Here is a 15,971-nt window from a genome sequence, read left to right as displayed (position 1 = left end):
TTAACCAAAACATGACAATTTTGTTTTTTCTCCTTGCCAATAAGGAAGAGTAGAATTTAACTTAATACTTATTTTAATTATCTAGGTAAAGCATGATTTGGGTGTAATTACTTTTTATTCTTCTTTGTCATAGTTTAGAGCTATTGGTTTTAGTTTGGTTTTTCTCATTTAACTGTGTGTCTTGCAGTGAACCATCCAAAATATATATGGAAGAAGAAATGACAAAAGTGAATGAATTTACAAATATGCACAAAATAGAATCATTATGTTAGACAGACATGAGCGACAGGGGAACAAAGGAACAAAGGCCCACCCCAGAGACCTTCCTTAGGCCCTCCCTGGAACACCCATTTTATAGTTATGTATCACCCCTGCATCCTGAGTAATGAAAGAATGAAGGACCATAATACTATAGCTAGGTTTAATCCAGCACAGACACTTGTGCAATAAGGACTACTCTAACCCTAGTTTCACCTCAGCCTCATTACACCATCATTATAATATCATGCTTATGCCTGGAAGTTCATGAATCTAATTATAACAGACTGAATTCTGGGTAACCCCATGCACAGTAGGCAGAGTTACATAATAGCCAAATGTCAATCAAAATGACCTCACATGCCAATCATCTAGGAACACCCTTGTAACCTCCCATCATGGCCCAAATATAAACAGACCTTCCCACTTCTGTACTGTTACAGCCCTCCCTGTAATCTGCCCCTCACCTGGAGCATGCTCTATTCTTTTTACCTCCTGAATTCCATGGGGTTGCAGCCTTCCTTGGTGTGACCCTTCTCCTTCTAAAATGTACTTTCAATAAATCTTACTTTTTCTAAATCTCACTGACCTATAATTCTTTACTGCATTGGCAGGGAAGCACCGAGGACCCCCTTTATGCTGCTGGGCTGATGGTGGATTTCACATTACCCCGTGTGGTAGCAAATAAACTACATCAGAACATCACGCAACATTCATAAAAGTTTATAAATCACACATACAAGTTGTCCTAAATCAGTTTCTCAAATATTCACCAAGAAGCTCTAAATCCACAAACTATTAAATGAGTATAAATTTACACTGGTTCTGCTCATATTCATTAATGAAAACATTTTCCCTTTCTGGTTGTTGCTTGTAATTTCCATACCACTAAATTAAAACAATACAAACCTAAATGTATAAAAATACTAACAAATAAATATAGAAAACTATGAAAATGAAAGGGAAGATAAAAGAGGGTAACGTCAATGTTTATAGTATACTTTCTTCTTGCAGCTTGATTTTATTACTACTTCCTGAAGATGACCCTATCTTTTATTTTTTGGACTACATATTCAAAGCTACTTTAAATACATGCCTGGCTACATCAGATACATAGCTAAACTACAGAAAATTTTAAAAGCACAAGTAATACTTGAAATTGTTTTTTTTCATTGTCAATTTGTATTTTGTATTTTGTGTATACTGTGGTTCTGATCAGTATCTCTGCATTCAGATATAAATAAAACCCTATTTCAGATGCAATCTATCATACAGGATTTGCAGGTACGACGTAACAGTTGCCTAAAAAGTAAAAGTAAAGACACTGAATGAGGCTTCCCAGCATATAGACATTCAAAGCTCGCTATTCTAACATTCCAATACAATCCTCTTACACTTTACTAACGGATGTGCAATGTTATGGTTTTATGTGGTAAAAGGGTAATAACAGCAATTGCAAAGTAGAACATAGTTTAGGCATTTTCATCATTTGAACTAGTTTTGAGAAGTATCAAGAAATATTATGTTGCAATGTATAGTGCCAAGTCAGTATTTTTTTTTTTAATTTTACAAAGCAGACTGCTCTCTTTTGTTATTATTATACCCTAATGACTTTAGAGAGATCACAATTCAGGAAGATATCTTAGATTTCTAACCATTTGGACTCTTTTTTTCTCATCAGAACACTTTTCATAGCTTGATAGCTAGAAATAATCTAGCCCAAAATATTTACCTCAATAGCATCAAAGAAGTAATACAAACCAAATATAGAAAGATGGAAAGAAAAATCAATATTATTTAGTTTAAAAAAGTAATACAATTTAGTTTAAAAGAGAAATTATATTGTTTAAAGAAAAAAGGAATAAAAGGGGGTTTACTTTATTGGTTTCTTTGGTGAAAATATCAGGTTGAAAGCCAATGTTATCATTTCAGCCCGGATGTTATAAGATTTCTTCATCAAATATAAAGCCACAGTGGATTGCAAGTTAGACCTCATAACTTCAGATTCAAATATAATTTCATATTCAAATTCACGTTTTATAGGTATACCTAGGAAAATCAAGATTAAAATCCATTTCAATTTAATTAAATACGTATAGATTGAACATCAGGTAGGTTACATAACACTAACCATGCACAGGTATTTATAAGGAGGGAGAGGGTATATGTTATTTAGCTTTGTGTTCATAATGCCTAGTGTATTTACCAGGTATATAGTAGTACTCGGTATGATTTTATTAAATGGTAAATATATAAATAAATGAATATAAAAAAAAAAACCTGCCAAAGACAATTCCTACCATCCTTAAATCTTTAAAATATTCAGATTTATGAAATAAGAAATAGCCAAGTGGAAATTAATAATCAATATTTACTATAGTAAATCACATTTACTATAAAATACAAATATGGCATGCTCTATATAATAAATGTACTAAAGACATGTACCTATAGACATGTAATTTGTAAAGAAATATTTGAATTAATTTTAAACAATATTAAACCAGCATTCCAATCTTTTAGGACAGGATTTTCAAGTTCTGGTTTATTTTGATAAAAGAGAAAGTTCTTCATGTTTTAGTCTTGGAGTATTACAGACAATATGCTTAACCATATATTCTTAACTAGTAGGTTACCAGAGGAAAGTTACAGCAAGGTTTTGTTAGGTACTAGCGAAAATTACCTTAAAGCCAGGACTGGCATATAGAAGCGAAGCACAAACACCTATTATATTTATTCTCCATGTACATGTAAGGAGCCCAAATTCCAAACCAAGGAGTTCAGTGCATGTGGGTCACAGAAAAGAGGTCAGAGAACCATGACTTTACCTGGTCCACAGGTGAGCTAATTTCTAAGGTCTGTCTCTAGTGTATAAAGGTAAAAGTGATCCGTGGGTTCACAAAAGTGATGGCTACCTTTCTTTAAGCAATCCTAACAGAAATCACCTTTCAGAAATAGTTGATTATAATTTCTACAATAGAATTCTGAAAAGAAGCTTGGCTGCAACAAGCCCAAGTCATATTTAATGATTACTTAGCTAACCTTATTAATGCAAAATAACTGACTGACCCACACCCTCACAAGATCTCTTTTTTCTTTTTCCACATGTAAAAATAAATCTGACCTTCTGAATTGCTGGTTTTCATTGTATTGATAAATTGGCAATTGTCGTTCTCATTGATAACCATTCTTCGCTATAGCTAAATCAATGTCTACATATAATATGTCTATTTGTTTTGGGGATGGGATATGAAAATGTTCCACAGGAGGCCATACTCCATACAGAGAAACAAAATTTAAAAATTTTAAGTATTTAATGAGAGATGAAATTTCCATTGCATTCAAATAACATACTATTTTTAAAAGCAATTACTGTATATAGTTGAGATTCGCATCTGTTTTTGCTTAATTATTGAAGCTTTTATGGCAACGGTTGGATCAGAATTAAGATAGGAAATGAGAAGTTAAATTTAGTTTCAGAAGCACTGAATCCACTGTGGGGAAATCTGTTACTATGGATGTCATAATTCCAATTCTAAGATACATTGGTACAAAACAAAGATATGCTTATCATCTAGGAAGCAGAGTGTGAGGATGAGGCAAATAGGAACCACATGAATATATTTTTCAAACTACACATAACCCCTTTGTCTGTAACTCAAATATATTGATATACGCATCTAAGGGAAATAGACAGAATCAGGTCAGACCATATCATGATAAACTGGCATTCTGTATTGTGTCTTAAAGCTGATCTGTTAGAGTCTCTGCATATTATTGGAAAAGTCATATTACCAAGTAAGAAACAGGCCTTTTGCTAGGTTCCTAACTTGGAATCAATCTATACAGTAATTTTATATGGACTGGATTGATAAGAGCTGTCATTTAGGTCAATGTAAATTATTTATCATCTGAATGTTGGATAAAATTAACATCATGACAAGCATAGCTTAGAACTTCAAGAAAATACCTGAATATTTCTAAAAAAAAAAAAAAAAAAAAAAAAGCAAGTCTTTAAATAGATGTAGTTTCCCATAGTACACATTACAATTTCAAAGTTACAAGTCAAACGTCCTTGAGAATTTTTCCAATATTGGAGAAAAATTTTGTCCCTGTAGAGCAAATCCTTAAAAAGACACTTGAATCCATGAAATTAATAGTCAGAGTAAATATATATTTAACTTCAATTGTGTTTTAACAGGTATGTAAATATTTACTAACCTCTTTTTATTCTCTTACAATATATAATGGTTATCACAGGCTTGTTTAAAAAAACAAAAAAAAACAAAAAAAACAAAAAAACATTTTCAATTGTCTCCCATTCCCTGAAGATTTTCATGAACCACTAAGACTTGTAGGTTTTGCCTCAATTAAACTTTCTAGCTTTGGCTAAATTCATGAATATGAGGCAGATAATTGAGTTTCTACAGCCAACATCTAAACATACTTTAAAAATATAACATTTTTTTCTTATTTATATTTTAATTTTCTTTAGTCATTCAGCAAATAATTGAAAGCTTTCCTCGAAATCACAAGTATGGTTCTTATCCTCATGCTTATGATTGACAGGAGAGAACTGCTAATAAACTACCAATCGTACCATTAGTTTTAAAAATATTACTGTGATAACTGCTATTATGGAGAAGTAAAGGAGGCTATGAAAGCATAGGTTCTAGGAATCTGACTGCTAAGGTCCTGAGGAGAAGACCAATATACCAAACTGAAAGGTGATATGGGTTACCAGGATGTAGAGAGAAAGAAAATGCCTCCTAGGCTTCAGAGAAGTATGGAGAATTTCCCATGGTAGAAACCAACTTAGCCCATTTGAGGAAGAACTTATGTGAGTGGAGCAGAGATAGTGGGAAGAACCTATCAATAGATGTAGTGGGCAAAGTTGGCAAGATCGTGTGGAGCACTGAGGATCTGGGACTTCTAAGAATAACAGGATGCCACTAAATGTTTGAAGTATGGAAGTGATGTGCTCATTTAAGGTAAATTGAGCAAAAAGAGATTAGAAGAGAAGTTAATGAAGTTTTCCCGGTAGTTCAGGCCAGGTGGTGGCTGGACAAGGGTGAGAGGAAGATGTAGATTAAGATCAAGAAATGCCCAGCTATGTATAAAGCAGGAGTTACCTGAGCAGTCATGACTGGTAAGTAGAATCACTGAGCTTATTACTTCAGTACTATATTCATACCCTTAACATATATACAGAATATTTAATCAAACAGGCTTCAGAGAATTTCAGAGTATGATATATTTATATCTACATCTTCATCTATATCTATATCTATATCTATATCTATATCTATATCTATATCTATTTATCTATCTATAGTGTCATAAAATAATAATGGTAACAATCACTTAGGTATGGCAGCAAAGCCATTACATTGAACAGAGGGATGTATTTCCCATCCAGATATTGTTCCTGAATAATTATCATTCAACTTAATGTCTGGATCATAATACCAATAAATCATGCAGTGAGAACTTCTGGCCAAGGGTTCCTGTTATTTGGGTGAATTTTCTCAGGACAATGACTGAAATTTACTTAATGTGGAAGAATAACAGTAATTTTTAAAAAGAAAACTTGACTAAATATAATAATCAAAGGGTACTGAATTATAAAAAAATTATTTCCAAAATATACTTTAAAATTATGTATTATTATACCACAAATATTTTAATCTGTAAGAAACACATTTCATAGCAAACCCAACAAAACGTCTCAATTATGGAGAAATGAATATCAAAGTATAATAAATATTGTTATTCATGTTATTTCCTTAAATTTCTGTAGTTCTCTCTTCCTTAATAATAGACATATACATTTATTTGACAGAATATGATAATTGCATAAAGAATGAATGGGGCAATAAGACAAATTTGAAATAGGATGAAGACAACAAGGTATTCAAAGAAAACAGAGGATTCTAGATAAACTACCCAGAGCTATTTTCTTTGAATAGATAATGAAGAATGTGCCATCTGCACTCTCTTATATTTTTATAAAATTGCATATCTTTGTGAAGGCATATCTCATTTACATATTTTACTTCACTTTCATAAGGTAATTTAATAGATCAAACATTTTGATTAACTTAAAATAACTGTATGTTCCTCTGATATGACTGCAAGTACAATATACTACGAAATAAAAATTAAAGGAAGAAAGTGACCACACAGCTGATGCTTTTCTTACATTTTATTTTAAACAGGATACCAGGAATAAAAGATAAAGGGACTAATTATAACATAAATATTTTACCTGAGCTTTTAGCAATTAGCATCCAATTTCAGACTCTATCCAAGATTTAGGTACCATATTTTTATACTTTCTTTTTGATAGATTATTCTTTTATGTATTAATGAGAAAACTGAATGACATTGAGAGGACCATGTTTCCTTCTCAAAACATCATGCAGTGACTGAAGATGGGCCATCTAGTACATTACTATCACAAAAAATCCAACTACAGCTTTACATGATAATAATGGTAATAGCTAACACTTATGGAACATTTATTGAGCACCAAGTACTTTTAAGGATTCCATACATTTACACTTAATCTTCAAAAATAGCCTATAAAGTAGATACCATTAATGTCTCTATAGCTGAAGAAAACTGAGTTAAAGAGAGGTAATGTAATTTTCTCAAGGCCCTACAGAGACTAAATGGAAGAACCCAAGCTGTCTCATTTTAGACTTCACAATCTAGAATATCAGGCCTGTCCTATGGCCCAATTGCTGAGCAGATGCCATCAGTATCATCATCTGGAAGTGTGCAGGACCTAACTTGTGCAAAGAAGTATGGTGGCCCTCAGGGCAAAGCCCTGGGTCACTCAAACATTTAGATTCCACTCAGAGGAAGAGGAGCCAACAACAGAGATTGAGAAGGCACAACCAGTGAGACAGTAAATTAATAAAGCTAGTCATGAAAACCAAGAGCAGAAAGTTCTTCAAGTGAGTCAATTGGTAAATGCTGCTGACAAGTTGAAAAGCTCAGAACACAAATTAGGCATACTGGATCAGGCTGACAATCTTGTTAAGGGCTGTCTCATTAGAGTAGTTAGAACAGAAGCCTTAATGAAGTGAGTTAAGGAAAGAAAGTCAAATAAAGAGCAGCAGAGCAAAGGATCAAGTCTAGAAGGCAATGTGGGGTCATGGAGGACCAATGAAAGGTTTCTCAGGAGATGTTTGTGATTACAGACCAAACCTGACATGGGAGCTTATATACAACATGCAAAAAACATACAGCAAGATGATGGGCCTAGGGTGAAATGAGACCAGTGTAACATAAATCAACAAATCAGACACAAAAGACAATTGTTGAGCAGATGCCATCACCATTGACAGTTAAGCAAATAAATAAAAATAGGCTCAAGCTATAGAACGTTTGGGAAATAAGAGGAAGAGGCATGAATTTGATGTGTAGTTAAATAATAAAACCATTTCTCTCACAGAAAAAGTCTCAGAGAGAAAGTCAACATACTAATCTCCAGAGAGACACAAATAATGCATGGACCAAGAACTACTTAGGAAAAATAAACACAATTATAGAAGAAATTCTGCCCACAGAGAATAATCTATAAAGTTATAGAAATGACATTGCAAAACACAGTCTAAAAATCTAAGTATAATACTATCCCAGTAGGGTAATTATAAATAATACAGGTACATTAATCCAACACGTTGGGTAGATTTTCTTTGAATTCTTTGATAACAGTTTGTGTCTTGTTCATTTTGGAATCTCTGGGGCTCAGTATAATATCAGGCAGCAAAGATGCTCACTAGATTGTTGTATGAAAGCTACCAGTCCTAGTTCATTCAATGGCATGTATGAGGAGTGCAGGTGGAGAGAGAGCAGAGAGGTCCTAGCATTTTCCCTTAATGAGGCTTGATAGTTTTATCGGACTCTCAGGGAAAGAAGATGAAGATAAAGGGAGAATGATGGAAAGAGTGGTGGAGATTCTTATCTCCTACTTATCATGTTTATGTAGAGGGGCCTATTCACTCATGAGAAGGGAAAAGTATAGGAGGAAAAAAAAATCAATCTACGTCCTCCCTCATGACTCGCCGTCGGAGGAAAAGCAACATATCTGATTAGTGAATGAGGGTGAAAGAATAGAACAAGATAAGATGAGCAGACCCTTCTCTTTCTTTCCTGATGTTTTGATCCAGGAATACATCCTTTCTTGTCCTCCTCCTTCATGTGTGGGTTATTTGTTCCTACAGGGAGTCTGCAACTGCGTAGTTTGGGGTGAATGTACTTAATTTTGGTGGACAGTATTGATGAGCCCAAATGAGTCCATAGTACAAAGTCACTTTCCAGTCCACCTTTATAGTTAATAAAGGTAATCTTTTGATCTCCATCTGTTGTATTTCTACATCTACTTCTCAGTTGCTTATAAACTCAGTTGAGGGAATACAGGGTATAATCAATGATCACACTGAAAACTCCATCACAATTCAAGCCACATAGCAAAGTGCTTTAATTTCTACCATAAGGGATTTAAGAGCCATTAGGAAGCGTAAAATGGCATGAACAATATGACTCTGTTGGACGCTAATTTGCTGAGTAAGCTATAATTAAGTTACACACATGAGGGGGAAATAGCTGGTTTGCCTCTGCATATAGTAAAGACTAAAAGAATTTTTAGACTTTGTGATCAGACTTGTCCCTTCACAAAAAAATAGGTGAGAAGGGAAGGGCAAGCAGGAAGACCTAAAGAATGTTAGCAAGTTAGTTATATCTTTGAAATATGGGCAAGGAAAGGAATCAAGTTATTACCAGATGCCTTTAATGAACCCAGACATGGGAAAGGTCAGCTGATTTATCAAATATTCAGGTATCATAGAGACAGAAAAACATTACAATTGAGAGGAGACAGAAAAAAATCTACTTCTGGATTGCAGGCCAAGTTTCAGAACAGAAACATTCACAAATTAAAATGTCTTCAGCCAAGAAATAGATGAGCTTCTTGAGTTTGTTGTTATTGAGTACAGAAAAGGCTATTGTAGAGGGAGTGATGGGAAGAGATAAGCCTGCAAGCCTTCCAAATAGTTATTTTCAATATTAGGTGTTATTTTTCATCATGAAAAGTAACAAAGCAGTGAAATAAGAGCCATATCAAAAGGTATACTTTGAAGAGCTATTTGAGAAAGATTGTTTTCCTAATAAAATGTCTTTAGAACCTCTCACTCAAAATGATGTTGGCACTTTTGTTATAGATCTTGTTTATCTTGGAGAAAGTGGATTTTTTTCCAGGTAATAAGATTTAATCAATTTCTATTATCAGAATTTTAATTTCTTTAGCTTGCAACCTGAGAAGAGTATAACTGCAGCAATTTAAAGTAGCAAGATCATATTAAAATGGTTCCTATATACAAGCATTTCTTTGCCCTTTTTTATACTTAATGTCATAAAAGCATCAACATTTTTCCTTCAGCAGTCTAGATTTCCAACAGAAATCAAGGTTTGAACACTCAACTCTTAAAATTCACTTAAGCATATCAGGATGACACACAAAACAATGATTTCATTTCAAAAAGGGACTGGACATTCACTGGGGTATGGTTACTGTAAGTTGGCTCTTATTAAAACGATGTTCATTTTAATTAAGAAGTACTTACATTTATTTATCACTGGAAATTGGCAGTTGTATTGCACATTGGAACTCAGGTTAATCTACACTAATATTTTTTGCCCTGATCTGCACAGACAATTGGAATTCTCTTTCAATATTGGCTCTTGGTTGAAGAAAAGAAAGCTGATAGGGTTTCATTTACTTAAAGATTACATTCCCTACATTTCTCTAATGCTACTACATGATTTATGAAAGGAAACTGCATCCAACTTAAAATAATGTTTTTGAAATAAATGGAAATGGTTTGCATTAGTCTGATTTCATAATTAACAGATAGTTCTTTAAAATAAAGAGTAACCGAATAGCCTTACAATGGGAACTCCCTTCTCCTCATTTAAATTTATTTCATTTTTAAAAGTAAATTTAAGCAGTGTGTGATTAATTTGGCATATTTGCAATTACAAAACTAAAGTTCAATTAAAGAGAAAAAAATAACTAATAAATTAACATAATTCAAGATTAAATATCTCATTGTGCAATCCAATAGTATTACTATCTCCTTATCTCACATAGTTCACACTATCAATAACTAGCCAGTAAATAAAAAGAACAGAATTAGTGTAAACTAGTTTCCTTGTAATTCCAAAGATCTTATGAAATACACTGGGTACATATAACATAGATACTCAATTCATAACTCCATTTCCAGTTTTTAAAATATCGCCTTCAAAATCTTACAGTGCGTGGAAGATTATTCTAACATTTTCATAATTCATTTAACAAATATTATTTCCAGGTCTTCTTCTATATTTACCCTTAGAATGCTTGTTTTCAAATAACAGAACCTCAATGTGAATGGTCTTTGTAGAAGTTACCATGATGTCATAAAGTAAAAGGAAGGATTAATTGATCATGACTGAGCCATGAGTATAAGCTGATGAGTAGGCAGAGAAAGTAGACCTAAAAAAGAGGAGAAAAACAGGCACACAGAGAAAAGCAGACAGAAAAATACTCCACAGCTTTACGTACTGCAGCTTCTGCAAAAGAAGAGAAACAGACTTACTGTATTCTAACTACAAAAGATGTAGGAGAGGGGGAGGACTAAAAGCCCAACCTCCATTAGACACTTACTTTGAGTAGGGGGAGAGTATATGATTGAACTATTATAAAAATTATATGGCTAGTGTAAGTAGTTTCCACAAGAAATGAGTGGAAATTGGCAAGATGGACAGGGAAGACTATCTCACAGACATTCGCCATGCTAGGAAAGTGGATGGTAACTGTACAGAAGTAGCAAGTGATCCCACTTGGTTCAGTAACAGGTTAAAAACCTAGGGAAACGAGAGGCTGAAATAATAGTAGGAAACAAATGGTGAAGGGTAATTCTGGTCTGTTTTACATAGATTGCATCAAAGGAAAAGGCATTTTCATAGATATAAAACTATCAGATACCAGCAATTTCATATGAAATAAATATTTCTGTGGGTCAAAAATGGATGAATATTGGTAATTCTGTATGTTCCAAGGTACTATCTTATTCAGAAAGCAATGGATAAACACTGCTACAGGGGAGAAAAAAAAAGAGCAACGGGATCAAACAGGGTAGGAAGTAAAATAAAATAGAGTGTGATAATAAAGGAAAAGTAGAAACAACTCTTGCTTACTGATTGGTCACTTTGGGCATTATACTTTATATTAGGGAACATCTTAGAAAGCTTTGCCTTGGTAAATTTTTTTGTTCCTACAGGGCTATAAAAGGAAAAGCAATTATGTTAGGCCTGATTATAATATGAATAGTTCAGAGCCTACTATTTCACATCTAGGTTTTAAATCTAGAGTTACTTCAAAAAAAAATGTTTGAAAAAATAATCAAGCCTAGATTCATATACTATGTTTTCCACTGCTATGTTGAACAACTCGAGACAAATCATTAAACTTCTTTTACCTAGATTTCCTCAATTGTGAAATAAAAATATAGTCACACTCCCTTCCTCATAGGGTTACTTTGATAATAAATCTTGTGATTATATAATGAATAAAAAACATAAAATACTTAGGAAAGCTCATGGAAGATAGTAAGTGCTCAATAAATAAACTGGCATGGTTAGCAATAAGGTTATAATCTGGGTTTGGGCATGGTAAAAGGCACAGGCAGAGAGAGTGATAATACTTTATATCAAATAGGTGACAGAGGGAATTGGAGAAAGAGATGGTACTCAGTCTATAGCAATAGGGGCTGTGCAGAGAATCAGTTAATTTTGGATCCTCGTCAGCAGGGGATTTGACATGCTGACTAGAAACTGACTGGGACTCTATCTTGAAGAATAGAGACACCAGTCTGATGGTAGGAGAGAGATGAGAGGGTGTGAGGGCAAGCACTTTGTGTCACCAGGCATAGAAAAATACTTCATGTATAATTGATTCTCAGGAAGTACTTTTGGATGGCTATGTAGACAGTTAAGTTTTACAAGTCCAAAATAAAAAAAAGTATGGCAGAGACTGCTGTCTTTCTGATATTTCCTTGTTTTTCTTTTTTAAATAATAGAGAGTCCCCAATTTTATCTGGGCCTGTCAAGAGACATTTTCTAGCCTCGACTGCAGCTAGCTGTGTCCACATACTGAGTTGTGACCAATGGGATGTAAACAGAAATGATGTGTGTATCTTCAGGTCATGGCTTTAAAGGGAACCAGCTTACTCTCTACTGAAGATGCCACTGTACAATTGACCATGTGGATGAGGACAAAGTAGGGGATGGTGGGGCAATAAGAGAAGATGAACCTGGTCTCTGGATGATCTCAAGGGGCATAAGCACTACACTCCCTCCCTGGACCACCTACAAGTCCAGGCTTTCACATGAAAGAGAAATAAGCCTGTCTTGTTTAGCACTCACCATCTGAGTGGGATTTCTTGAATTGTCTAAAACAAACATTGATTATTTAATAGAAATAACCATTATTATAAAAAAATTAAAAACTATTCTATTATTTCTTGTATATTTTCTTTATACTCTTGCATACTCTCTCTCATCAGTGATATCTCATTTATATACTTCTATCACTGAAATAATTATATCAGACACAGAAATGATAATATTAGAGAAGGTATTTTGCTTCTACAAGGAATATCATACTTGATTTAGTGGTTGATTTGCTTTTTAAATAACACATAAAACATAGATATTCCTCCTTGGTTTTAATAAAATATTGTTAAAGGAATTTCTCTTTAGATGTAAAATAGAAGCATTCTACTTTAGTTCATCTGGAAGATAGCTGAAAAATAAAGTCTGCATCACTGGAATTTGATTTTGCCGGATCATCAATCAACATTTTGAAAAGTCTTGTTTAAGATTCTAAATGTCAATGGGATTATTTTATAAAATTTGAGTATTATATCTATTTTGTCAATTTTTCTATTTCTTTAATTAAGAAACATTTTATTCAAGGTCATATTTCTAAATTTAAAGCTGTAAGACATGGCTTCAATCACATCTCTTAAATTAGAAAAAGAGAGTAAAGGAAGAAATTAAAGTTGAAGGGCAGTGGAAATTTTAGTTGCTACAGTTTTTTTTCTCTTCTCACTGATGACAGAATCACAATCTATTCTTATAAATCTATTAATAACTGTAATTATCATCATTTTGGAGAGAACTACTGTTAAGAGAACAAAGGTAACAGAACTTTGTCGAGCACTATTTTAATGACATATTGTAAATGAAAAATAAATGGGCATGGATTTTCATGTAACTGAGTAATCAGCAACCTGTAATTTAAGGAAACAGGTTTACTTAGCATCATTTTTATATCCGTGACTGTGCTTCTCTTACCATCGATATCTTCATAAGATGCATATGAATGTCTTCTTGGAGTTACTATAAAATCTGATACATTTAAGATAGGATTTTCTCCCAAAAAATCACCAGTCAGTATAACATTCAGCTCCTCTTCTACCCGCTTCTTGGACTGACATTTTATAACAACTACAGGAGAGAAATATTTCCAGTTATTTTGACTATTAGGTGATATGATCATTCTTGAGATAGAAGAAAATTAATTATGTCATGAAAAATAAAAGTTCCTTCCTTTGGCATTGCATCTGGCATTCTTCTCTATCTCTCTTTCTCTCTGTCTCTCTCTCACACACACCCACACCCACACACTCTCTCTCTGTCTCTCTCTCACTCACTCATTCACTTATTCATACAATATCTATAAACATTGACATTTTGGAATAAAATATGAATATTAAATAATATGTGAAAATAACATAACAAGAGATAAATCTAGGGGATATAGATTAGATAATAGAAAATTATACTAGGATGTAGAAATTTGATTCAGGAACTGACCTAGCTATATTAATAATTCAATTAGTGGTCATGAACATGCGAATTTTTCAGCTATCTGTATGCTCATTGTGGTAAATATCAGATTCTACTTATATAATTATACTATAGCAAATACCTTCAAACAATTAAAAAAAATAAATTCTGTATCACTTATTTTGTAATACCAGTTCAAAACTATTTCCATTATATTTATTTACATACATTTTAAAATTCATATTTAAAATATTTAAATAAAATATTTTGATTTTCACTCGTGGGTTGATTTTAAATTTAGAAAATACACTAATGAACAATTAAAAATAAAATTATAATAAATTATTTAAAATCAATATTAAAATGTGACATTATTTAATGTACAGCAGAAAAACTTTATATATTCATATATTAAATTCCAATCTTTTCTTACATCAAGTACAGAAGAAGTTGTCAGTAATCTTGTGAGAAACCAAAATATTGTTACTATAAAGCTACTAATTATATAAAGAAGTATTAATGTATTCCTTTGGCATTAATTTTATGCAATAAAATAGGATGGGGCCAGGTATACTAGAGTCCACATAAATAAGAATATTTCTCCAAAATATATTAAATGTTATATTTTTATCACTTCAGATGCACATAGGACATAAATTGAATATAAGGGATAAAAAGGGAACCATAAAATTATAAAAGCTTTTGAATTGAATTATGCTATGCTTTTATAGCATCAATAATGATATATTCACTTAAATTGCAAAATTGGATAATGTCCTGAGATTTATGTGTCTTCACAATACATACCACATTTATAGTATAAAAATATTTTAAATAAATTTATTTTTAAATGATAAAATTTACAGGTTGATATTCAACATTTTGGATTTAGAATAAGTATGTGAAATGTATAATAAGGGTACAAAGTTAGATGTAAACTCAGAGGGTTGATACGGCAGAGGAAAATATACAAGCTTTTCTGGTTCTAATTCACTTCGATCTTAAAGCATTAAGTTGGAAATTAGTATGATCAAAGTTACAATTAGTAACAATTAGTATCACATCACTGGTCTTGTCTTATAAGTCTTTAGGAAATCATTGTCCTGATAATGCAAAAATCATGAAATCACAGTGGATTCACAGCCATTGTATTTCCACTATGACAGGTAGTGGAGTCATTTTCCAACTGTCTTCCCCAGTGGACAAGAGCACATAGGAATGCACAGAGAGAAAAGGTGGCTCACAGAACAACTAAAGTATGCTGGATTTGAGAATAACTTGGATGACAGATACATAAAAAAGAAAAGAAACAATAAACGTCAATGGTGATACAGTTGAACTGGGAAAGCAATAGGTAAACTGTAATGTGTTCTTATCAATGAAGAATGAACTGTACAGAAGGTACATAATATATATTTATAAAATTATACCTATTTGTTTCTCAAGGGCATTCGTAGATAAAAATAATTACTAGAATAGGTTTTTGACTTTTAGAAAAATAATTTAATAACTAGCACACTATCTGTTTCAGAATAGATCTTATGTTGAGTGTATGGTGGCAAAGTGTACCCCCTTGAGAACTTTAGTACATTCCAACTAGTTTTTGGAGGACATAAGAAACGACTAGTGTTTGGGACAACTAGGAATAGAGAGCTCAATGTTTCCATAGGATAGTTCTTGGATGAGACTTAGAATTACACAGAAGTTGAAATATGGTGATTAAATGTGACCAAAACAAATATCTGGAACTCATAGATCTAGTTGAGGGCTTTGAGTGCTTCACAGAATGTGAGATAAAGGGCCCTGAA

General features: G+C 32.8%; 1 protein-coding gene across 1 annotated transcript in view; it reads right to left on the bottom strand.

Annotated features, from left to right (window-relative positions):
- The window catches only part of CFAP47 (cilia and flagella associated protein 47), a 366,407-nt gene that overhangs the window by 17,387 nt on the left and 333,049 nt on the right, over positions 1-15,971 (bottom strand). The window contains 2 exon segments of the mRNA XM_011385160.2: positions 2,136-2,307; positions 13,669-13,821. Of these exon segments, the coding sequence (XP_011383462.1) occupies positions 2,136-2,307; positions 13,669-13,821 (325 nt within the window).

Source organism: Pteropus vampyrus, unplaced genomic scaffold (assembly GCF_000151845.1).
Source record: "Pteropus vampyrus isolate Shadow unplaced genomic scaffold, Pvam_2.0 Scaffold667, whole genome shotgun sequence".
Classification (NCBI taxonomy): Eukaryota; Metazoa; Chordata; class Mammalia; order Chiroptera; family Pteropodidae; genus Pteropus; species Pteropus vampyrus.
Note: the sequence above shows the minus strand (reverse complement) of the source record. Positions and strands in the feature narration are given on the sequence as shown.